Source organism: Brassica napus, chromosome A5 (assembly GCF_020379485.1).
Source record: "Brassica napus cultivar Da-Ae chromosome A5, Da-Ae, whole genome shotgun sequence".
In the NCBI taxonomy this organism is placed as follows: Eukaryota; Viridiplantae; Streptophyta; class Magnoliopsida; order Brassicales; family Brassicaceae; genus Brassica; species Brassica napus.
This window is the reverse complement of record NC_063438.1, coordinates 8264245-8288175: the sequence shown is the minus strand read 5'-3', so window position 1 is coordinate 8288175 and position 23931 is coordinate 8264245. Positions and strand designations below refer to the sequence as shown.

At 35.2% G+C, this 23931-nt stretch overlaps 5 protein-coding genes and 1 pseudogene across 7 annotated transcripts; 3 read left to right on the top strand and 3 right to left on the bottom strand.

The window, feature by feature from the left end:
- Positions 1–222: 222 nt before the first annotated feature.
- On the top strand, positions 223–3342 carry LOC125609438 (cytosolic enolase 3). Its single transcript, XM_048780884.1, has 13 exons — positions 223–471; positions 539–693; positions 762–936; positions 1025–1096; positions 1182–1298; positions 1437–1517; positions 1626–1702; positions 1818–1921; positions 2129–2227; positions 2320–2405; positions 2587–2673; positions 2760–2957; positions 3086–3342. The coding sequence occupies exons 1-13, from the start codon at positions 367–369 to the stop codon at positions 3155–3157; spliced, it is 1428 nt and encodes a 475-aa protein (XP_048636841.1). The 5' UTR covers positions 223–366; the 3' UTR covers positions 3158–3342.
- LOC125609439 (proliferating cellular nuclear antigen 1-like) lies at positions 3323–4884 on the bottom strand. Its single transcript, XM_048780885.1, has 4 exons — positions 4389–4884; positions 3997–4149; positions 3819–3916; positions 3323–3738 (listed from the first exon to the last, which is right to left on the bottom strand). The coding sequence occupies exons 1-4, from the start codon at positions 4705–4707 to the stop codon at positions 3517–3519; spliced, it is 792 nt and encodes a 263-aa protein (XP_048636842.1). The 5' UTR covers positions 4708–4884; the 3' UTR covers positions 3323–3516.
- A 2913-nt stretch (positions 4885–7797) lies between these two features.
- LOC106453703 (F-box protein At3g49510) lies at positions 7798–9811 on the top strand. Its single transcript, XM_013895922.3, has one exon. It carries the CDS (start codon positions 8622–8624, stop codon positions 9753–9755), a length of 1134 nt encoding a protein of 377 aa, XP_013751376.1. The 5' UTR covers positions 7798–8621; the 3' UTR covers positions 9756–9811.
- Positions 9812–10455: 644 nt separating this feature from the next.
- On the bottom strand, positions 10456–11423 carry LOC106451522 (acyl-coenzyme A thioesterase 13). Its single transcript, XM_013893455.3, has 2 exons — positions 11148–11423; positions 10456–10916 (listed from the first exon to the last, which is right to left on the bottom strand). The coding sequence occupies exons 1-2, from the start codon at positions 11340–11342 to the stop codon at positions 10632–10634; spliced, it is 480 nt and encodes a 159-aa protein (XP_013748909.1). The 5' UTR covers positions 11343–11423; the 3' UTR covers positions 10456–10631.
- A 1184-nt stretch (positions 11424–12607) lies between these two features.
- LOC125609436 lies at positions 12608–16820 on the bottom strand (annotated as a pseudogene).
- A 1926-nt stretch (positions 16821–18746) lies between these two features.
- Positions 18747–22876, top strand: LOC106451520 (phosphomethylpyrimidine synthase, chloroplastic). Of its 3 annotated transcripts, none has more exons than XR_002664625.2 (7): positions 18747–18972; positions 19109–19415; positions 19653–19780; positions 19863–20689; positions 20908–21592; positions 21701–21779; positions 21965–22876. XR_002664625.2 is itself a non-coding variant. In XM_013893451.3 (6 exons), exons 2-5 carry the CDS (start codon positions 19111–19113, stop codon positions 21586–21588), a joined length of 1941 nt encoding a protein of 646 aa, XP_013748905.2. In that variant the 5' UTR covers positions 18747–18972; positions 19109–19110; the 3' UTR covers positions 21589–21592; positions 21701–21904. The 3 variants fall into 3 exon arrangements, 1 of the variants encoding a protein (XP_013748905.2); XR_002664624.2 differs by having other exon boundaries at positions 21950–22876; XM_013893451.3 differs by lacking the exon at positions 21965–22876 and having other exon boundaries at positions 21701–21904.
- Positions 22877–23931: the final 1055 nt, after the last annotated feature.

The window sequence follows — 23931 nt, the reverse complement described above, 5'->3', positions numbered from 1 at the left end:
CGGCACCGCACGTGAGAGAAAAAGCAGTTCAAGTTCATGCTTTCCAACCTGGCAATCGCACGTGAGAGATTCTAATGGGCTTTTTTAACTCTTTCCAGAAAGCCCCATTCGTTAAAAACTCTAAACGTCGTGATGTACGACTGTAGAACTATCAGACGGCACGCATGGTTGACTAACACGAAACGTCGTCGTCTTTCGATGGCGTTTTTCTGATTGGAATCCTGAACCGGAGCCGAACCAGAATTTACACTCAAAATCGGAAAAAAAGGAATTTTCAGATTCAAACTTGCTTGACGAACAACGCATCGAAGAATTGCGTGAAGATTCGAAACGAGAAGGAGAAGAAGGTATCGAAGGAAGAAGAAGATGTCTGTGCAAGAGTACTTAGACAAGCACACTCTCTCTCGGAAAATCGAGGATGCCGTCAACGCCGCCGTTAGGGCTAAAACCTCAGATCCCGTTCTCTTCATCGTGCGTTTCTTTTCGCCTCTTTCGTTCCCTTCCTGCAATTGTGATACCTTATCGTTTTCGTTTTCAGGCTAATCACATGAAGAAAGCAGTAGCATCTGTGATAACGAAGGTCAAAGCACGGCAGATCCTCGATAGCAGAGGGATTCCAACAGTTGAAGTGGATCTCCACACTAACAAAGGCGTTTTTCGTGCTTCTGTTCCCAGTGGCGACTCCTCTGGAACGTGAGCAACTCTTCATCATAAGTTATTTGTTTGAATTGGTGTTGATGCGTGATCATGAATGATTTTAGATACGAAGCTATTGAATTACGTGATGGGGACAAAGGAATGTATCTGGGAAACAGTGTGGCTAAAGCTGTTAAGAACATCAATGAGAGAATCTCTGAGGCCTTGATCGGTATGGACCCTAAACTTCAGGCTCAGATCGACCACGCAATGATAGACTTGGACAAAACTGAAAAGAAGGTGTCTCTCATTTATTTTCAATTATTTTAGGATTGTGAAGTTTTAGTATATCTTCGTCACGGTTTGTTTTGATTTAATCATCTTGTAGAATGAGCTTGGGGCTAATGCTATACTTGCTGTCTCCATTGCTGCATGTAAAGCTGGAGCTGCTGAGAAAGAGGTATCAACTCTTCGCAATATTATCTCTTATCTTATACTACATTTCATGCATACTCTATGATTCTGATAGAAGCGCTATATAATAGGTCCCTCTATGCAAGCACCTTTCTGATCTTAGTGGCAGAGCAAACATGACGTTACCTGTACCTGCCTTCACTGTTTTGAGTGGCGGCAATCATGCTTCGAACCATTTTGCCATTCAGGTATTTAACCCATTATTAGTGTTTCTGTTCTACCTCTTTCTCATGCAAGTTCTTGGGAATACTTTTTCACTCTTCTAGAATTGTTTTGGTGTTCAAATAATTTTGTTCACACATTTATAACATTGCATATATTGTTAGGAAATTATGATTCTCCCAGTTGGAGCAAGTAGATTTGAGGAGGCCCTGCAATGGGGATCTGAGACATATCATCATTTAAAGGTCGGTCAATTTTCTTAAAGATATATGGCTTTCTCAGTGTTACTTTTCGATTTGCATCTGTAACTTTGTATATAAAGGTGAGATATGATTTATTTCTGTGTATGGCAGGCCGTTGTTACTGAAAAGAATGGTAATATGGGGTGTAATGTTGGTGAAGATGGTGGCCTTACTCCAGATATCTCAAGGTAACCATCTTTTTACATATGTTGCTTGTGGTGACCGCATCCGTAAAAAATGAGAAAAATTGTGTTATAGTTCCTTGAATAAATACCTTATATACATAATTGTAACTGCCTGCAGTCTCAAGGAAGGTTTGGAGCTTGTGAAAGAAGCTATCAACCGAACAGGATATGGTGATAAGATAAAGATAGCGATTGATGTTGCTGCCACTAATTTTTGTATAGGTAAACTGGTCTTCCGAGGCTACTTTTAAGTTTCAGCCATGGATAGTCTTGGTTTAGTTCTAGGCATTGTCATTCACAATTGGCTCGCAACACGAAAAAGATGTTAAATCATTATAATGTGTAACCAATCCGTATCATGCTTTTGCCAAAAAAATTTACTACATTTTATTTTCCGTGGAATTGTTTTCACGATTCTTTCCTGAGCAGGTACCAAGTATGATCTGGATATCAAATCTCCTAATAAATCTGGGCAAAATTTCAAGTCAGCGGAGGATATGATAGACATGTATAAAGAACTTTGTGCTGGTATGTTTATACCCCTTATTCTAGATTTTCCTTTGGGTCTGCTTTAGAATTCTGACGACCTTATTTTCTGCTTGGTCTCCTTGTGGTGGTAGAGTATCCCATTGTGTTTATAGAAGACCCGTTTGACAAGGAAGATTGGGAACACACCAAGTATTTTTCCAATCTCGGAATATGCCAGGTCAAACTCGGTTTCCCCTGTTAGAAATGGTTAACTTCAGATATAACTGTCTTCTGAATCTTTTCACGGAATCAGATGGTTACATAAAACAAACTAGGATAGCCATGTTAAAAAAGGGAACTTAAAACCTGTTTGTACAATTATTCTCGTCGTCTAACTCCTCAGTATTGTACTTTTGCAGGTGGTAGGTGATGATTTATTGATGTCAAATTCAAAACGTGTTGAGCGAGCAATACAGGAGTCTGCTTGTAACGCCCTACTTCTCAAGGTATATTATGTGTGCTAATTATTTTATGACAGGAAGCTAATGTCTAAGAAATGAGAAAGGCATAACATGCGTGCTGTGATACACAGGTGAATCAGATTGGTACAGTAACAGAAGCGATTGAAGTAGTGAAACTGGCAAGGGATGCCCAATGGGGCGTGGTGACATCACATAGATGTGGAGAAACAGAGGACTCTTTCATCTCCGACTTATCCGTGGGTCTTGCAACAGGTGTGATCAAAGCTGGTGCTCCTTGCAGAGGAGAACGTACCATGAAGTATAACCAGGTCTGTATCTTTTTGTAGCAGCCATGTAGTACATTTAGTTAGATAGTATTCTCATTTCAAGCTTAGTCCTATATGTAGAAAGTAGTCTATAAGAAAAACTGAAAGAGACGGTTGAAATATTCGTGCAGTTGCTTCGGATCGAGGAAGAGCTTGGGGATCAAGCTGTGTATGCTGGAGAAGATTGGAGGCAAACTCTCTAAACAAGTGAATTATGTGATATATAACTGTTACAAATTTTTTCTGGTCTTGCTTCGATGCATTCGAGTCTGGTTTTCTTAAGCAGACAGGTTTCTGCGTCTTGAAAGTAACATTTTGTTCTTTTTTGTCTTCGGTTTGCAAGTTTGAAGAACAAAACAAGAAGAAAGTGGTAAACATGTTTTTTTTTTTCAAATTGCAAAACCAGCCGAACATGTTTTTCTAATCTAGCGGTGCAGTAACATAGAAAATCTAGAAAACAACTGAATCCAAACAGACAGACATCTTAACAAAGGACTTTAGTAAAGAAAAAAAAACATTCATTCGAGTTCCAAAGGTTCTGCATCTAGAAGCCAGAGACGTGTTAGGCATTAGTATCTTCTTCTTCTTCAATCTTGGGAGCCAAATAGTAGCGAATGTAACCCATCTCAGCCACTTTATACTCCACCACGACAGGCAACTCCGAGGACAAACTGATTGTCACGGTATCAGACAAAGGAGTCGCCTTTGTGAAGGAGTTCATGTACCTCAACGCGAATGAAAGGGATACAGGCTCGTTCATCTCTATCACAATTGCATCTTCAGGCTGCAAACACACATAAAACAAGAGTCATTTCAACATTGTATTCAACAGATATTAAATAAGGTTGTGAATGTTGTTCATACTTTGTCCACAGTTGTGTTCTGCCTGAGAACAATGTTGGCTGTCCCAATATCACCAGCTGTTGAAAACTTCACACCTTCTTTTGTCACAGAGATGACAACTACAATCAAAACCACAAGTACGTTAGGAGAAAACTCTCTCTTCATCCTCTCTCTGACTAGCAACAGTGCGTTATAATACCTGTGTCACCAATGCTACTGAGATCTTTGCATATCCTGGAAAATTCAGCAGAAGGCATCCTCACAATAGAGTGGTACTCGGCGTCAGGGATTCCTAAATGCTCACTGTCGATATCCATCAGCTTCATCTCAAAATCCGCAATCTTGTCTTGTGCTGCACCATCCATCAACACACTCCAATCAATCATAAGATTATTACACACTTTCTAACACAGTCTACATGTAAAAAAAAAAACTTATTTTTCTTCCTTTCTCTAAACCAAACTATAATTTTGTTCTGTAATGAAACCCTTTTTCCTTAATTTCTCTAATAACAAACTATGGTTTTTTTGTTCTGTAATGAAATCTACAAACTCTACAGAACCGCAAATAGCAAAAAGGGGAAAACTTTACTAGGGCTCTCGAACATGAAGGTGACGGTGTCGCCGCCGTCATCGGCTTTGATGGTGATGATGTCATCATTTCCGGCGCATTTGAGCATCTTGGACATGTTGCCGAGATTCATCCCCATGGAGAGGTTCCTGTCGCACCTGTAGTGCTCGAAGCCTTCGGATCTCAGGAGAAGAGACACCAGCGCTACGTGGCTGGAGTCCATGGCCTGGAGGGAGAAGCCAGTGCTGGAGCAGTCGAAGTTGGCATCGTTCACCAGATCCTTGACCGATTCTAGAACCTTCTTCAAGAGAGAGCCTTGAACCAAACGAAGTTCCAACATCTTGTTCGAAGAAGGATTGTGGTTTTAGGGTTCTGGAGCTTTCTGAAGGAGGAGATTATTTGATGGTGAAATGGGTTCGCGGGAATCGATATTAAAAGCCTTGATTTTAGGGTATCTGGTGTTCCCGCTGCTTCTGGTTTGGTGTTGGTGGCGAAGAATAATCACCTGTGTGAGACCGTATCGCTCTTTCGTACACACTATCACTTAAACATTTTGTTGGGTGTGAATTGGGTCAGGCCGAAGATTTCAAAAATGGGCCAAATTAGTTAGATCTGGTCTACGGGGTCGTTTATGAAATGACCGGGTGACATCGGTTTTATTTTGGTCTAGATTCATTTTTTTCTGTCAACCAACAAATGTAAGCAGCATATTCAAAGCATCATTAGACCATGCACAATCCCCTCTATATAAATTGGTAAGCATTTATAAGTTGTGACTTATATTTTAGGGCCCCTATATTTTATTGCTGATGTGTCTATCACCTAAGTTCTTCTCACAAACCCTATTAAAAAAAAGGTATAAATTACTAGATTTTTTTTTTGATAACTCAGGTAATCTGGCTCCGAACCACGACTAACCACACCGAATTACTAACATCAGTCAATTAGTCAATGGATTCCAGTAAATCCAACTAATCATGTGACGAGACGGATCGTTGGTTAACCATCCCACAAGGTAAACCTTCCAATCCCTTACGATCCCAGAAACCAATCGGCCAAGAAACTGCATATAAGTTTCCAGTAGAGTTCGAACCTGGGAAGTGAGCAAAGTTGGCTCTCAGCCCCTGGTTCCACAGCCACTACTAGACCACAATCACTGGGTTATATCTATTAAAGTCAAGCTTCACTCGAGACAGAATTTTAATTCATGTTCGCTTTTTCAAAAGGTTGTACACATTCGAACACTTAAATAGAAAAATATCAAATAACACATAACAACAACAACAACAACATTAAAAAAAACAATTCACTCCGTGCAAGGCGTGGATTATCATCTAATTGTTATATTATTAGACATCATACTTTTTGCCTTTTAAGTTTTAATAATCCACATTATCATATTACCTTTTCTTAATTCTACATAATCATTACCATTTTTTTATTTTTTTTATGTAATACAATGATTTCTTTTTAAAATTCATCATTCTTCCATTTTACTGACAAATAAATAATTTCAATTTTGAAATTTTAATTCTTTAATTATGAATTTTATTTTAATAAATTTGTGTTTGTTTATTAAAAATAATCTATACTATTATTTATGAAGTGATTTTGCTTAGTTGTCAACTTTTTCATGATTTTTTTTGTAACTTGGCTTAACTTTTTCATGATTTTAGGTAATTTTATTTATTATCATACTATTTTATTTATTTGTCATGTTTTATATCTATCAATTATTTGGGCCTTAACATATGTTCTTATATAATAAGCTATAGTTAAGCAAATATATTTAATTAGATAATAATTACCTATTGCTATTGTGATTATCATAGTATATAAGTTACATATAACTTTTGTTTATTTGAAATGTTTTTATCCATCAAATAGTTGGACTCAACGTATGTTTTTAGATAATAAGCTATATTTTAGTAAATATATTATATTAGATAATAATAAGCTATTGCTATTGTGATTATAGTATATAAGTTACGTGTAACTTTGCTTACCTATTGAACCTAAAATTAGCTGCAAGGTTAAATCAATATAACTTATTCATGCTTTTAATCTCATACATTGGATATATAAAACATTACATATATTTGATATATTTATTATAATTTATAAATGGTTAAACTGTCTAACTGATAATTTAGACATCCGCTTAGTTATTTTAGACGCTAAGCGTTGAGTTAGGCCATATCCAACCATATCTATAATAGAAATCTTTAAAATAGAAGAAAAATTAGAGATGAGAGTTTTTTTTCTGATGTGTTCTTCTATAATAGAGAAATGCTATATTTGCCTCTATAAATAGAGGAATGCTATTTTTTCTTCTATATTTAAAAAAAAAATAGCATTATTCTATTTATAGAGACAAATATAGCATTTTTCTATAATTGAGGAACCCATTGGTGCAAAAACTTATAAATATATAAATATAGCAAACCATAAATATAAATATATTTTCTATTGTGAATGTAAAAAAAACAACATAATATTTTATTTGTACTTATATAAAAAACTAAATTAAATAATATCTTATATAAATTTATATTTAATATAAATAAAATAATATAATTATATTGTTTTCAAATACACTTAAATCTTACTATATATTAATTGAGAAGTCACTTAATTGACTTTTGCTTAGGTATCATTCATAGGTGAAGTTTAGAATTAATTCTTTAATTTAGTTGGTTGTTGGTATTTGAATTTTTATTTATTTAATTAAAGTTTTGAAAAGAAAACTAATCCTAGAAGGCTAGAACTACATAATCTAATATATATTACCATACAAACAATTAAACATTTTAAAGTTAGAAGAATTAACATAATTCGTTTATAGAAACATTTAAATATCGTAGATTACGTTATAGAAATTTAAAATATACATATAAATACATATGGTATGATAGAAATAATTAATTATATAAACGATTTAACATATTTATATTAAAATTGGATACAATAAATTATAGATTACAAAAAATAATTAACCTAAACCAAATAATATTTTTTATACTCACTGTATATATTTGTTTTCTAAAATGTGTCCAATGAATGTAGAACAGTCAAATATACAATTTTAAAAACATTCAGTCATTTTCCAGTGACAGATGTTGATTGTATAGTTGTGTTATTACTTTCAGAAATGATTAAAGTATTTGTATATTTAAAAACAGAAAAATATATATGGTAAGTATTTTAATATAATATTAATAAATAAAAATATTTATTATAATATAAAACTGAAATATTGGAACATTATACTGATACGAGACTAACATTAATATACTCTATTAATATAATTCTTATAGATTTGATTATAAAAATATTATATGGTAAATTCTTTAAAATAATATTAATCAATAAAAAAGTTTATTATAATATATGAATTGAAAATCAGAAATAATATATTGTTACGGGACTAGAGTTAAGACTCTATTGATATTGTTTTTGATTATAATAAAATTGACATCCTTATTTTGTAATAGGACAAAAGAACGGAAAATAAATAAAACATGATTGAAGAATAATAAAACTTATTTGTTGTATTCTTGGTTGTATTCTTTGTTATTTTATACTTTTACGTACTTAATGTTTTATATGCTTGCCGAAATACACGTGATTTACGTAGTACTGTAACTGTTAATTTATTATTTGTAACTATTTTACTTCTAAATAAAATAAAGTGGTAGAAAAAATAATGCAAAAACAGAATCTGTTATAAAATAACTTCTTGCTCTTTAATCTTTGTTTTTTTTTTTACTTAATCAAAAATTATGTCATAAAAAAAATTTTGGAAACTTATAATAAAATTTATAGAATTAACATTGTATCTCAATAATCTTCTAAGATTATATAATATCAAACTATTTAAAATAAAAAGATTATTCTTAATACTTCTAATTATTATTCAAAATTTTAAAATTATAAACATAATATATAATTTTCATAAATATTTATACCCGCGAAATCGCGGACAATCACCTAGTTTATTAGTAAATAATATCAATATTATTATAAAAAATATGTATCTAAGTCATTTTAAAACGCATTATGATCCATCCTTTTAAACTTGATTAATAGGCGCAGACAAAAAAAACTTGATTAATAGGCCAAAGGAAGAGATTATTAGTATAATAAACCCACTAAGAGATATATAATTAGGTGGTTCGATCGACATTGACGCATCAAGGCAGCGTCAGAGAGAGAGAGGAGAAAGACATCGAAAGCTTTTTGTTTTGAAGAATTATGACGACAATTTCCGATCTTTCAAGGGATTTATTAGTGGAGATTTTCTCTAGGGTTCCACTGACATCTCTAAGCGCAGTTCGATCTACATGCAAAACGTGGAAAGCTTTATCAAAAGGTCAGATATTAGGGCAAAAATCAGCAAAGAAACAGTTTATGGCATTCATGATGATAGAACATCATTATAGTATTTATTCATTGAGATTCGAACTCCAAGGAATCCGCAACGAAAACTACTGTTACGACGAAGACTTGGGGAAACATATAAGTATGCCTACTCATCAAGTCGAGATATCTCAAATCTTTCACTGCGATGGCTTATTGTTATGCGTTCCCTTAGACCAGTCTAGGCTTTTTGTTTGTAACCCTTATTTAGAGCAAAGCAGATTGGTTCAAACCAAAAACAAATTCCACAGAAAATCAGATATGTATGTTCTCGGATATGACAACAACAACAACCACAAAATCTTGAGTTTCTCTATTGTTGACTCGAACATCAAAGACATTGAGCTCTACTGTTTTAGCTCGGACACATGGAGGGTTCTCGATGTTTGTCCAGTGTATTGTAATTTGAATAGTAAGTTTTTCGTGTCATTGAAGGGAAATACTTATTTTTGCAGTCCAGATCATGCATCAGAAGAAAAGAATGGTTTGTTCTGTTTTGATTTTACAACAGAGAGATTTGGACCGCTTCTACCTCTGCCTCCACCTTTCCATAGTGGTTACTATAAGGTGACTGATATAATTAGTAGCAATGAGAAGCTGGTTCTGTTACATAATGCCTACGTATGCGAGAAAGTAGAGATTTGGATTACCACTAAGATTGAGCCCAATGTTGTGTTATGGAACAAGTTTTGGACACTGGATTGGTATTTTATCAAAGGTTTATTTCCGGATGATTATTGGCTTTACTTTGATTGTAGGAGTTGGTTCATTGACGAGGAGAAGAAAGTTGTTGTGTTTTTCGATATAACGCCCAAGACCTGTTTCTTCCAAATGGCTTACATCATTGGAGAAGATGGATACTTCAGATCTGTCAACTTAGGAGCAGCTCCATATCCTGAGTGGGTTTATCACAATATTGAGTACTATAATTATGTTCCAAGTCTGGTGCAACTGCAACTGCAAGTTTAATCCAGTTTCAAAATACTTGTTTTGTTTCTTAAATCATCTTCTTAATAAAACAAAGAATGCTGTTACAGTGAAGAAGTAACTGATAGAATAATTATGATAACTAAAGATCAATTTTCCTTTCTCGAGTTGGTTGTTCGAAGCTCCAATCTGAAATATTGGTTCAATACGATCCACTTATCTTGAATTTTTGTTTTTGTTTTCTTTTTCTTTTTAAACACAACAAATTTCATTCATAACTGATTACAAAGATGAGAGCAACATCAAAAGCTAGATGTGCGGTTCTAAAGGAAGTTTTTAATACAACGCCATAGAAACAGAGGAGGAGCTTCTTCGTCTCCTTACCCAATGCCTCCACATGGTCATTATCCGCACCAGCCATATGGAGGGTATATGCAGTATCCTCCTTACCACCATGTCCCACCACAAGCCACTCATCCTTATCCGCAACAACCGGGTCCTCAAACTCCAAGCCCAGCTTCTGCTCCAATACCTGATAGTGTGTCGGGTGCACCATCTCAGCAATCTACTGAAGCTGCTGTTGTTACTGGTTCCATCTCAGTAGAAACTGATGTTAGCTAATAATATGTACTGCTAATGTTTTGGCAATATCTCTTTTCTGAATTTTTTCTTGCTTTTGGTATTAAATTAGTCTACAATGTGTTGAGAGCAAATTGTTTTTAATGTTAAATACAATGAAAGATGATTCAACAAGTCCATAAAGGTTTTAGCTTTTATAAACCATCTAAATACAAAGGTTTCATTTTCAAAATCAGAAAAAAAGAGAAGAAAATAACCTAACACAAAAAGTAATAAATAGTGAAACAAGTTATATAAGATCATCTTTTACAGAAGTACCAAAGAGAGAGAGCTTGGACCTCAGAGCTTACTAGGCTGTCTGCCAAACAAAGAATGGCGACCTTCAGCTATAATCTCTCCGGTCAACTTGTTTCTCACGACAACGATGGTTCCTTTATAACCTCCTCTCTCTCCCATGACTCTCGATGTTATCTCCAGCTCCTCACCAAGCTTGGCTTTTGAAAGGAAAGCAATGGACATGTCCACCGAAACGTTCATGGGTAAACCTTCGACATATACAACTGCTCCACCAACTTCATCAACAAGATTTGCAATTGCACCGTTTGCTAGATACCCTTCTCTGTCCTGCCATTACCAAACCTAACCACATCAACCACAAAGATATATCTTCATGGTTACAAGAACCACTTTTAATATTTTAAAAAATTCACATCCATTGCTCAGTGGTTAAAAAAAAACCCAATTTGTATCTTTCAGACATCTTACAAGACAGTAGTAATGGTCTCTTCCTTACATGATTGATCAAATCCTATATCAAATACTTTAATCAATAGGATCGATGAGGAAGAGACGAACCGTCAAACGGAGAGGGACCTTGAAAGAGCAGGAAATGAAACCGGGGTCGACTCGGTTGACTCGGATGCCTCTGAGGCTAAAATCTTCGTAGAAGCTTCTTCCTTTCTCCACTTTTCGGGGTGCGTCGCTGACGTCAACGTCTTCGCTCAGGTAGAGATGCTCTCGAATTTTCTCCATTATCATTCTTTCTTCCATTTCCTCCTCTCCTCTCCTCTCCTCTAAAAGTCAATCTGCATCAATTCTATCTTTTATTCAACTCTTAATATAATAAATAAACAATTATTTAATTAATCCATATTTTTAAGGTTAGTCTTGGTCATAATCTCGGAACCTTTCGTATGAAGTAGAGACTTCTATGTGTTTAGTTTCTTCTGCAAGTTTTTTTTTGTTTTTGTTTTGAAGTTCTTCTGCCAATTACAACCCAGCATGCTTTTAGTACGATATAGAATTCTCTAGAACTATTTATCCACAGTATCTTTATATTCTAGCGTACACTGAAGTTGAGCTTGGAAGCTGGAACAAAAAATTCCTCACTTCACAATCTATACATTTACACTTTTTACACACAAAGGTGGCTCCTTATTTATTGTCCCTACCTTTGTAGTCGATTAATCCCTTATCAAGACATATTTAAAAATATTGGGATTTGTCCAGTAGTTCATTCGGATTTGGTGATAGAAATCAAACAAGATTGAATAATTTAAACCAAAATAGAAAAATCATATTATCAAAATAAAATATTATTTTCGTAGTTTTATGGAAGTCGATAATATTTGAAAATATTCCTACTAAATTTATAAAAGTTAGTGAAAAGCACTAATCCAACTAGATTTATAAGTTTATTAATAATGATTAAGTTTATTAAGTTTATTAATAAATGATTAATTTTATTAAGTTTAATAAATTTATTAATTTTTATAAGTTTAATAAATTTATTAAGTTTATTAAGTAAGTTTAATAAATTATTAAGTTTATTAACAAAATTAATTAAGTTGATTAAACTTAATAAATCATTAAGTTTATTAAGTTTAGTAAATTACAGATTGACCCTATTAACTTAGCTTAAAATCAATTAAATCTGATTGTGATGTTGCCATCATATTATTATTTATTTTGTGCATATGACATGTATTAACATAAATTTTGTTGATACATTCTCATACACTGGATGGTTTCCAACATATTATAGTAAACTTTGTGTAGTTAGGAAATTTTTTTCCTTTTATTTATATAAGAGGAGTTCATGTGTGTGCGATGTACACCAATCAAGCTGATTATAAGGTCTTATTAGATTTGGCTTATTAGATTTTTTGGGTCATGGTTATCAAACATATGTGGTTGTTCGTGTGTATTTGGGTAAATATATGACCGTGTGCGTACATTATAAAACTTTGCAATGTAGATAATTTTCATTGGATAAAACTGTCTTCAATAGTGTAAAAATGTCACTTGGACAAAAGGAACAAAAAAAATCATAACTTATTTTATTTTATGATTTCCCAAGAAAAGTGTTTATTGCACGAAATTATCTAAGAATATAGGCGAACAAAACAAACATGTATAAGAGCATCTCCTCAGTTGCCGTGCGCTCTAAGGAAGCAAAACACACCCACAAGAAACCTATACATTCTCTCGCTATACCTTTTTTAAAAAACAAAAGTCTGCATTTGATAATGCAACACAAACATAACATAAATTTCCTATCCACAAATATCTTATCATTTCGCCATGTCTCGTACTCATATAGTCAGAGCATATATTAACACCTGCAAAACTGGCCTCTGCAGCTATATTGGTGTTTGATTCTATAAACCAAGTTAAACTGGTGTTCCCTTCATTGACTTTTCCGTGAGAATGCGAATAAAACTTTCTGCATCAAAACTAGAGAATATAGGAAGAGAATCAGATTTTCTTCCTCGTAGCAGTTAAAACCAAAGTTCAGTCTTCGCTAACCATTTCATCAATTAATTGTTATGGCTATTGAGTTCTTCAGCTGATGCATCCGTGGACAGTGATCTGCGGTCTTCTGCAGATTTAGACTCATCATTGATTAATGGTTCTTCAGATCCCTGACAGTTCATGTTTAGTGTTATGTAATAACAAATAATTATATACTTTTTAGTTAAATAAATACAGGGACAAGGAAACTGCACACCTCTTGCTTCTCCTGAACTGTTTCCGTGGCATTCAAGCAAACGGTTTCTACTGTAGTTTCCCCGGTTGGATCAGATTGTTCCTGTGATGGAGAATAAAAATCTTGTGTCAGACAAAGTACATGTGTGTGAATGAATACAGAACGGACTGAAAACTTACATTTGATTGATTACTAGATGATTCTGCGGGTGCATCCACATTCGGCAGAAGACCATCTGATGTATGATCAAGATCCTCCGAATGAGTATGACTTAAAGGCAACATGTCTTCTAATACTGATGTTGGAAAAGCAGCAGAATCTTCAGGGTTTCCATGATGATTTACATCAGAAGCTTCAGCTTCTGGTAGTTGTTGCATCACTTCTTGGTCATTTCTAACACTTGGCTCTTCAGATTCTTGATAAGTCCTCTCGGATGGTTCAGGCTCATCAGAGTCATAACTCGTCTTTATCTCATCAGCTGAGTTTCCCGGAAGTTTCTTCAAATCCTGAGAAAAAGTTGCAAAGATTATGTTCAGTGTCTTAATATTTGTTTATAAAAGAAAACATAACCATTTGCATGAATGGAAACAAAAACATGAACTGACCATAGGCTCCAACTTTCCTGATTCTTCAATTTCTGGAGAAGCTAAATACTTTGTTTCATTTACTTCTTGATCAAGTTTTCCCATAGGTAACATTCCACTTTCCTCACCATAAAAACCCATTTCCTTACCAATCTCAGATTCATAACCAAACAAAGATCTCTCTTCATCAGAGGAGGAGTCATTCCCATCAACTGAACTTGGAGGTGATCCGAGTTCAGACACCTCAACTTGAAGATCAGAGTCAACGGAATGTGTTGACACATGATTTCTCTTTATGCTGTAACCAAAATGCTCCATGTATCTTTGCCTCGCGTTCGCCCTTGAACTCGAACCGCCGCTTCTTGGTACTAAACCCGCTAGAGATTTTCCAACACGATCTTCATTTCGTTTGCAGAAAGTTTCAGAAGCATCTGACTGGTCTGAAACATTGAAATCTTTCTCTCTTTCTCTCGGAGAAAACGTTGTGTTCGAGTCACTATCATCGTTTCTGATCGAATCAGTCTCTATCCGTACCTCCCCTGCCTCCACATCACTTTCTTTCATTAGAGGAAGTTGATCGTTGCTACCTAAATCATCAAGAAAAGTCTCTATGAATTAAAGAAGCCTTAGTCCAAAATCATTATCTTCATCTGCATTTACAATAACAAAACTAGTACTCCTTACAGGGTCGGTCCTAAGCAAAGCCGAACGAAACATTTGCTTCTATCCCCAATTCTTTTTGAAGAAAATTACATAAACATAAGCTGCCAAATTTAAAAAAAAAAGAAATTTATTTTAAATCTTTACTAAATCGCCTACAGCTCTTAGAGTCTTAGAGTCAGTCTTGACTCCTTATCTGTATTATTATATGTTGAGAAAACCCCCAAACTAAACTCAAGAAAGCAAAAGACAAAAAATAACAAAAATCTATTGACCAAACGAATGAGGCTTTTACTGGTGCACCGAAATTTAAGTCACTTCCAGAATCGAAAAGAAAGAGCATATACCTTGCAGTGGCTTAGGCCTACCATCAAGTGTTTTTCTCCACAATGACTCTAGATTATAATCATTTTGAGACTCTGAAGGGAAGATTCTGTGGTGGAAGCTCTCATGGCGAGAAAAGAAGATGTCTTTAGGGTTAGCATCTGCAAACTCTTGCTGGAAACTATCTCCTGTAAGGTTCGGCTTCTCTTCCTGTGGGTCATAAGGAAGGTCAAATGGGTTTCTTCTCGGTAACATAACGGAAGGTGCAGATCCTGGCATGAGAACTCCATCCGCTTCGTAGTTGTCTCTATCCAAACCATAGTAGTTTCGACCTATGCAGATCCTAGGAACTTCCATATCCATCAGGCTTCTCTCAGCTGCAAGTAGGAACAATCTCCTTGACCGTCTTCTTGTCATCAAGTTCTCTAACCTCTTGTTTCTTTCGATATCGGATGTTCCTAGATCCATTAGGTTCTTCTGGTCATCCTCTGTCCACGCTACTATGACCGTGTTTGTTTCTTTCTCTTCTTCTTCTTCTTCTTCTTCTTCTTCTTCTCTTCTGATGATGATGATGATGAGCATTCTAGTTCAGTTTCACCATCACAAACCCTCTCCAAAGGATCTTGTACAACGACATAGTCTTCGTTGTCGAGGTTAGACTCAACGAAGCTTTCTTCCGGTCCAAGCAACTTCGTGTCTCTCTTGAAACTCTCCAGATCTGGAGTGATAGTCTCCGGTGGTAATTCTCCGTAGAGAGTTGTGAGAATAACTTTCCCTCTCTCGTCCTCGCTAGCTTGAGACGAGTCCCAATCTTTCCCGACCTCTTCCACTTCCCTTCTCGCGTTTCGTCGAACACTTCTTTGGTGCTTTAACTCAGCCTTCTCTGTTCTCCCCTCCCTCGACCCACGATCTCTCCTCTGCTCCTCCTCACCATTCAGATGATTCCGAAGATAGAACGAAGCACAAGCTATGAACGGAGAAGAACAGAGGATGAAATAGAAGATCCAAGGAAGGAAAGTGTACAAGAAGATCACAAACGCAGAAACACAAGAAGCAACTGGGTATCTCTTGACGTATCTGCACGTTGTGTTCGTTGAAAATCTGATCACTTTCCAGACGATAACGCAGACATCTTTAGCATCAATACCCATGGCTTCTTCTTCTTCTTCAAGTAAAATCCCTGAAACTCAGAATCATTAATCCAAAATCTTGATGAAGAGAAAGAAAGAAAGAAGAAGAGAGGTCGTCAAGCTTTACCTTTGAAACGATGACCAGTCAAAAAAGGAGGGGGTCTTTTTTGTAGATTTAGAAACTTGCTCTGTTTCTTTTTTTTTTTTTAGTAACTTGGGTTATGGAGGGAATGTTTATGTACGGATCGGATCGGATCGGATCGTGCGGGGAAGACACAAAGCTGTGGTAATGAACGACTGAGTTAGTTGTATGCATGTTTTTCAAAGATTCTTTTGTCTTCTTTATTACACGTTTTGAAGTTTAGTTATTTACTTTAATTTTCAGGTTAACCCTTGTTTTTCTCCGTTTTTGTATTTATTGCCCGGTTTTTTTTAATGTGGCTCTTAGATGTGTAATTTAAGTTCACCGACCCATGACAAATTCTAGCATGAATAATTCGATCATAATACATCATTTCTTTGTGAATACAGTTGGATGGATATAGATTACGATACTATTATTTTTTCTTCATCTAAATATACAAATATAAACGAGTCAATGGTTGTTACTTGTAAGATTATCTTTCTCTTCAAGAATAAAATTCTTCTGTTAGTAGTTTCGCAGGTAATTTTCGTAATTCAATTTCTGATAAGTTAACAACGTTTATATTAGGAAATATTTGGAATTCTGGATTCTCTGTATCACTGTATGGATAATCTCGTGGAAGATTAGATGTGTTCGGGTGTTGATAGAATAGTGGTTGAATTTAGTCTATGATTATGAAGAGTATTCATCCGTAGAAAACTTCTTTACATGATGAGACGGATAAAGAAAGTTATGTGAGAAAATGACAACTGTTGATGGTAATCGGGTAACAACGGAATTTATAACAAACCCATGCTGAAAAACGAATAAGAAGAGCTTTTTTTTTATCACCAACACATACAGATTCATATCGAATAAGAAGAGTCAATTAGCTAAATATACATGCCCTAAATACTCTAAATTCGTTTTTTTACAAAAAAAAAAAATACTCTAAATTCGTTATCCACTAAATATCCATTTAGAATTTTGGTAAATCATCTTTCTCATCATGATTTTTAATGGATATCAAATGGTAGTATAGAATTTGCATTAATTTTCAACAGAATTTAGCAATGTTTTGTAAACTGAATCTGAAACCAGAATTTTTCAGACCATGAAGTAATATGGTTTGCTTGGATTTAATCGGGTTCAACCAAATTCAATTGAGTTTAATCACAGAATAAAAAGATAGCTAAATCTAAATGTTTTATCAGTTATCTTTGATAAATTTACAATCATAATTAAATTTAGTTATCAAAGTTTTTAATAATGATAAAATAAAATTTAAGTACGGTTTAAGTGAAAATAAATATAAAATTAGTATTTGATTTCAAATATAAAATTAATAGTTGGACTTTAAATATTTATAAATTGTGAGTTAAGATTTATTTGTATAATTTAAAAGACAAAAATAATTACCAAAATTGATATTTGACAATAAATTTCAAATATTTGTATTCTTTTAACTTGGATATGTTTCTGATTCATAGTTTAAATCGATCTAAACATTGATTCCATGCAGATTTTAAAACACTGAAATTTAGTGATAGTGCTCCATCAAAAATCCTTTGAAAATAACCATTACTCTAATACTTTATAGTTATTGGATAACTGAAATTCTTACGAATTTTGTAAATTTTACTTTGCATTTCCAACTATGGTAAAACAAAAAGATTAATGCCTTATTCAAGTATTTCATATAAAAAAATAGTTATCGAAAAGGGATTAAAAATATTTATACAACTCTCCATATAAAACAATATTTATAAACAGTATATAATGATGCGTTGAATGTTGGAAACATATAATATAAAATTAATTTTATCGAAAAGGGACTAAAAATTATTATAAGATTTGATATTCATAAAAATGATTTAATATTATATTATACTCCTTCCGATTCATATTAAATGTCGTTGTAGAATATTTTTTCGTTACAAAATAAATGTTGTTTTCGATTTTTATTGTAAAATTTATTAATTTTATTTAACAATTTATTTTTCTATCGGTTGAAATATGATTAGGTGACATAAATGTATAAGTAATTGTGTTTTTATATAATAAATATACAAAATTAATTTTTTCCTTAATTTGTGTGCACAAACCCGAAACGACAGTTAAATTGAAACAAAATGAGTATTAAGATAACTCAACATTTATTCCAAAAGAAATATTCTCTTTTTCTTTCAAAAAATATATTATTTCATACTTTCACACATATTGAAAGGTATATTAAATTTTGAGTATAAATATATTATTTTATGTAATTATATATTTTCATAGATTAAAAATATATTAAAATCTGATTCCAAATATATTATTTTATGTGATTATATATTTTCCACAGTTTTAAAACTAAAATAAATTATTGAAAGAAGAAGTCAACAGAAATATGTATTTTGAAATATAAAAATGTAAAAAATAAATATTTAAAATAATATTTCTCATAACATTTATCTTGTATAAATGAGTGAGTTTTAAACAAAACTCACTTTTTAAACAATGAAAATTACAAAATTTACCTAGGGAACCAACGGATGTTATTCAACGAAGAAAATAAAATAAAACCAATTAAGGGCCTTGTATTAATAACAAGTCTCCTCCTCCTTACGATTCTTATCAGAAAGGACGCTGACAAAAAATATCTGGGAAACAGGCGACACGTAAGCAAACTTATTGGATGCATTTGGATTCAGGAGTGACAAAATATCTATCACACCAATAGTATCCTTTCTACTCCTTTTAAAAGGACCACAACCATTTCTCTTTCTTTTTTTTGTTATCAGAGTGTAGTGTGTGGTTCCAGTGAGATTGAGTTCCAACGAGTTTCATCCTCTTCATTCATCAGATCCACAGCTCCATCTTCCAGGTTCATGTCCTCTTTTTTTCCTTCTTTGATCCACTCTTGATATGTGCACAAAAGTCCATCAGTTGTTTATGTTTTGATGCATGTATTCTTAGAACTTGGTGTGTCGCATCCATAACCACTTTAATATATCTTGCAGACATGTCTTCCGTACACAGTAGTACTTTGATGTCTGTCGTATGCAACAACAACAACAAGAACCACTCCGCCTGGCCCAAACTTCCAAACTCTTCCTTACTACCTGGATTCGATGTTGTTGTCCAAGCTGCTGCCGTTCGGTTCAAGAAAGACACAACAACCACAAGAGCCACGTTGACGTTTGATCCACCAACCACTAACTCAGAGAGAGCCAAGCAGAGAAAACACACCATCGACCCTTCTTCTCCTGATTTTCAGCCAATCCCATCGTTCGAGGAATGCTTCCCTAAGAGCACTAAAGAACACATGTACGTATATCAACTCAATTCACAATTTTTCATTCCAAGTCATCCATGGCCGGCCGTGAGATTTAGGGGTTTATGAAAGATTTTAATAAAAGTTTTTTAATAAACTGGGGTCATATGTTTTTTGTAATATTTTTCAAAAGTTTTGCGGACTGTAGAAGAATGTTTTATTTGACTTTGTCAAGAACCGGTCCTGAAGTCATCAGTTGAAATCATTGGTTTGGTTTTTGATTGTTTCAGTGAGGTTGTTCATGAGGTATCTGGTCATGTTCTCAAAGTTCCTTTCAGACGTGTGCATCTGTCTGGTGGTGAGCCAGCTTTTGATAACTACGACACTAGTGGTCCTCAAAATGTTAACCCACACGCTGGTATGCTCTCATTCAAAGCTTGTGTTTATTCACACTTTCTATGTGCTATCACAATAAACAAATCAAAACTTGTCAAACACAGGGCTTGCTAAGCTAAGGAAGGAGTGGATTGATCGTCGCGAGAAGCTAGGAACACCAAGGTACACCCAAATGTACTACGCAAAGCAAGGAATCATAACCGAGGAGATGCTCTACTGCGCTACCAGGGAGAAGCTCGACCCTGAGTTTGTGAGATCAGAAGTTGCGCGTGGGAGAGCCATCATCCCTTCCAACAAGAAGCATCTGGAGCTTGAACCGATGATTGTCGGTAGAAAGTTCTTGGTCAAGGTCAATGCCAATATCGGAAACTCAGCTGTTGCGAGCTCCATAGAAGAAGAAGTCTACAAGGTTCAGTGGGCGACCATGTGGGGAGCTGACACGATCATGGACCTCTCAACTGGTCGTCACATCCACGAGACGCGCGAGTGGATCCTAAGGAACTCAGCTGTTCCTGTCGGCACCGTCCCCATTTACCAGGCCCTAGAGAAAGTGGATGGTATTGCTGAGAATCTTACCTGGGAAGTGTTCAGAGAGACTCTTATTGAACAAGCCGAGCAAGGTGTGGACTACTTCACTATCCACGCTGGTGTTCTGCTGCGTTACATTCCTTTAACAGCTAAGCGTATGACTGGAATCGTTTCTCGTGGAGGATCCATCCATGCTAAGTGGTGCTTGGCTTACCACAAGGAGAACTTTGCCTATGAGCACTGGGATGATATTCTAGACATCTGTAACCAGTATGATGTGGCTCTTTCGATAGGTGATGGTCTTAGACCTGGATCCATCTATGATGCTAATGACACTGCTCAGTTTGCTGAGCTTCTTACTCAAGGTGAACTAACTCGCCGAGCATGGGAGAAAGATGTGCAGGTACACCTTAATATAATTCACTAATCTTCATTTTAGTTGCATACATCCTGGGCCGGATCTTGGTACAGCCTAGTGAAACATTGGCTTTGGCCTCCAAAATTTTTAAAGATTTTTTATATAGAGATAGACCCTTAAATTATGGAATTTTTTTGTTTTGTTTATAGACCCCGAAATCTTAGAACCGGCTCTATACTAGTTGAATTTTTTTATATTTCAAGGTGATGAATGAAGGGCCAGGGCATGTGCCAATGAACAAGATTCCAGAGAATATGCAGAAGCAGCTTGAATGGTGTAACGAGGCACCATTCTACACACTTGGTCCATTGACTACTGATATAGCTCCTGGATATGATCACATCACCTCTGCCATTGGAGCTGCCAATATTGGAGCCTTGGGCACAGCTCTTCTTTGCTATGTAACACCTAAAGAGCATCTCGGGTTACCAAACAGAGACGATGTGAAGGCTGGGGTTATAGCTTACAAGATAGCCGCACATGCAGCTGATCTAGCCAAGCAGCATCCACATGCACAGGCGTGGGACGATGCGCTGAGCAAGGCGCGGTTTGAGTTTAGGTGGATGGATCAGTTTGCTTTGTCCTTGGACCCTATGACCGCTATGTCCTTCCATGATGAGACACTTCCGGCTGATGGAGCCAAGGTTGCACACTTCTGCTCCATGTGTGGACCAAAATTCTGCTCCATGAAGATAACTGAAGACATCAGGAAGTATGCAGAGGAGAATGGTTATGGCACTGCTGAGGAAGCTCTCAGAAAAGGGATGGAGGCTATGAGTCAAGAGTTCAATGTTGCAAAGAAAACCATCAGCGGAGAGCAGCACGGTGAAGTTGGTGGTGAAATCTACTTGCCAGAGAGCTATGTCAAGGCTAATCAGAAGTAAAAAGGTCAGTTTTCTCAGTGGTCGTCGCTTTACAAACATGTTCGTTACTCTTATATGGTCAAAAATGTGTTCTCTGCCTGTTGTCATCTTTCTTTTGCTTATGGTTCCTCAGGGAAAGGGTGGAAACAAGACCTCGCTTACGCAAGTCTTGGTGCCTGTTAGACTATACCTGAATAAGGCACAAAATGTTGGTAAGCTTTAGTAGTCTCTCTGTCTGTTAAACTTTAGAACTATCTATGGTTTATGTTTCTGTTTGTTCCTTTGAGTCAGAGTCAGTAATAAAAATAAAATAAAAACTGAGTTGATGTTTTAAATACTTTTATATGTGATTTGGATGGTGAATTGACATGAAAAGCACCAGGGGTGCTTGAACCAGGCTAGCCTGCTAAAACGCGGGGTAGCCTGGCAACAGGCTGAGAAAGTCCCTTTGAACCTGAACAGGGTAATGCCTGCGCAGGGAGTGTGCAGTTTTCTTTTTTTCTTTTCTATAGGAGAAGAAGCTTCTGCTGTTGCCGATCTTCTGAGTCTTGGTCCACGGTTTCCCCGCAGTTTGATTCTCACGAGCTAAGAGTTTCAGCTTAATTGACTTATATCCATAAAAAAAAATTCTGAAGCAACTGATACACTAAGTCACTAACACTAAAGAATGGTTCAATCAAAATATCATTCAGATTGGTAAAAGTTTTTGCACCTTTGGGAAATAAGCCAAAATCATTCTGGTCTGTGAAATTGTTTTCCAACTCCACAAGACAAACCATATGGCTCCTCTTTATGATCATCATGTTTGCTAAATTCATTCAGTTTCTTACTATCTCCTTGAGGCTTTGTCCTCACAGATTCATTCAGTTTCTTGCTCGATCAGAACAAGCAGATGTCGGGCAGCAATGTTCTTAATGTCCTCACTTTCATGAACATGAATCCACTTCCTCTGCTCCTTCGTAACATAAATTTGAAAAAGGGTGTTCCGTATCAATAAGTAAAAAATTTATGTTATATTGCAGCAGAAAATTAGTAAAACGAACATACAAAATGCCACAAGAAACTTTTGGCGTCATGAGGAGTAGGTTACCTTTTCTATTATTTTTCATTTTGCTTTTCTAGGAGATCGCCAAAGCCTCACCTACCAGCTGCTGTATATGACTGTCTTTGGTTTTACATATGGATATGTTTCTGTAAAGAAGTAAATGAACCATTGGATATGTCAATATGTCATATGAACATTTTCTATCTACTGTATCACTGTATCTGCAATATTTTGAGGTAATGAATATTTTCATTACTTTCACTATCTCATGGATTCAATGTGAAGAATGCCCAAACTAGCATGCAGTACTCGTGTGCGGATGTCTTATATTCTTCATGTAGACTATATACCAGGACCGTCTCAAATTAATTTTAGACCATGTTTAAAAAATTATTAATTGTATATTTGACAATTTTATCAAGTAATTTTAAATATTAATAACTTCGTTTGTTTTTTTTTTAATTATAAGTTCAAAATTTGGCATTATATCTAAAATTTTAAAGTTTCTAACCATAACTGACTATGTAATTTAATAATTCTTAATTTTTTTTATTTTTCTATTTGAGATCTTGTTTGACTGCTCCACTTGCACGTGCTGCTAGCCATGCTATATACCACCATAAGGTTTCTGACTAATATCCTTGATAAAAAGGTATTCTCAATATAGAACATGACTGAAAGATATAATTTGGAGGCTTGTGAGCCTTTTCTTGCAACATAAGTGTGATTTGTAACTAATCGGATTACTTTTTTTTGATCAAATTAAACTTATATTGAAACACAGTTACTCATCCCCAAGAGGGTTTGATCGTAGGTAGTACAAGGCTGATTTAGCTAATGAATCAGCATGAGCATTTGCTAAACGCGGAATAAACTTAAAAGAGATAGAGGTGAAAGACTGAGCCAACAGATGGATGTCATGTAGGATGCCTTTCAAAGCCACATCTTGTCCTTGTGAGTTCAGAAGCAGGATAAGAGCTTTTGAGTCAGAGTAAACATCGAGACTGCTGACATGTGACGAGACTGCAGCGTTAACCACAGCTTTTACCGCAAATGCCTCAGCTACAAGGGCCGAGGTGACAAAGCGCCGGTGAGATGAAGAAGACTCCGCACAGGTTCCTTCAGTGTCTCGGAGTTGCCATCCGAGGCTGCAGTTGCCTGTTGAAGAATCCCAAGCTGCATCTGAGAATGAAGACCAAGTATAAGAATTCACAGCTTGTGTAATGTTAGATGAAACCACATAATGTGGTACATGAGGCTTTGCGACCATCGTCTGAGCAGCTCTTCAAGATCTTGCATCTTGAATAGTTTTAAGAACA

What these genes read in the sequence shown, in the direction of transcription:
- LOC106451520 (XM_013893451.3), top strand. Translation starts at nt 19,111, where the DNA reads ATGTCTTCCGTACACAGTAGTACTTTGATGTCTGTCGTATGCAACAAC. An exon ending in AAATGTTAACCCACACGCTG is followed by an intron (nt 19,781 to 19,862) that starts GTATGCTCTCAT and finishes TGTCAAACACAG; the next exon opens with GGCTTGCTAAGCTAAGGAAG. An exon ending in CATGGGAGAAAGATGTGCAG is followed by an intron (nt 20,690 to 20,907) that starts GTACACCTTAAT and finishes TTATATTTCAAG; the next exon opens with GTGATGAATGAAGGGCCAGG.
- LOC106453703 (XM_013895922.3), top strand. Translation starts at nt 8,622, where the DNA reads ATGACGACAATTTCCGATCTTTCAAGGGATTTATTAGTGGAGATTTTC.
- LOC125609439 (XM_048780885.1), bottom strand. Translation starts at nt 4,707, where the DNA reads ATGTTGGAACTTCGTTTGGTTCAAGGCTCTCTCTTGAAGAAGGTTCTA. An exon ending in CAGTAGCATTGGTGACACAG is followed by an intron (nt 3,917 to 3,996) that starts GTATTATAACGC and finishes TTTTGATTGTAG; the next exon opens with TTGTCATCTCTGTGACAAAA. An exon ending in AGAACACAACTGTGGACAAA is followed by an intron (nt 3,739 to 3,818) that starts GTATGAACAACA and finishes GTGTGTTTGCAG; the next exon opens with CCTGAAGATGCAATTGTGAT.
- LOC125609438 (XM_048780884.1), top strand. Translation starts at nt 367, where the DNA reads ATGTCTGTGCAAGAGTACTTAGACAAGCACACTCTCTCTCGGAAAATC. An exon ending in AGTGGCGACTCCTCTGGAAC is followed by an intron (nt 694 to 761) that starts GTGAGCAACTCT and finishes GAATGATTTTAG; the next exon opens with ATACGAAGCTATTGAATTAC. An exon ending in CGAACCATTTTGCCATTCAG is followed by an intron (nt 1,299 to 1,436) that starts GTATTTAACCCA and finishes ATATATTGTTAG; the next exon opens with GAAATTATGATTCTCCCAGT.
- LOC106451522 (XM_013893455.3), bottom strand. Translation starts at nt 11,342, where the DNA reads ATGGAAGAAAGAATGATAATGGAGAAAATTCGAGAGCATCTCTACCTG. An exon ending in AGGTCCCTCTCCGTTTGACG is followed by an intron (nt 10,917 to 11,147) that starts GTTCGTCTCTTC and finishes TGGTAATGGCAG; the next exon opens with GACAGAGAAGGGTATCTAGC.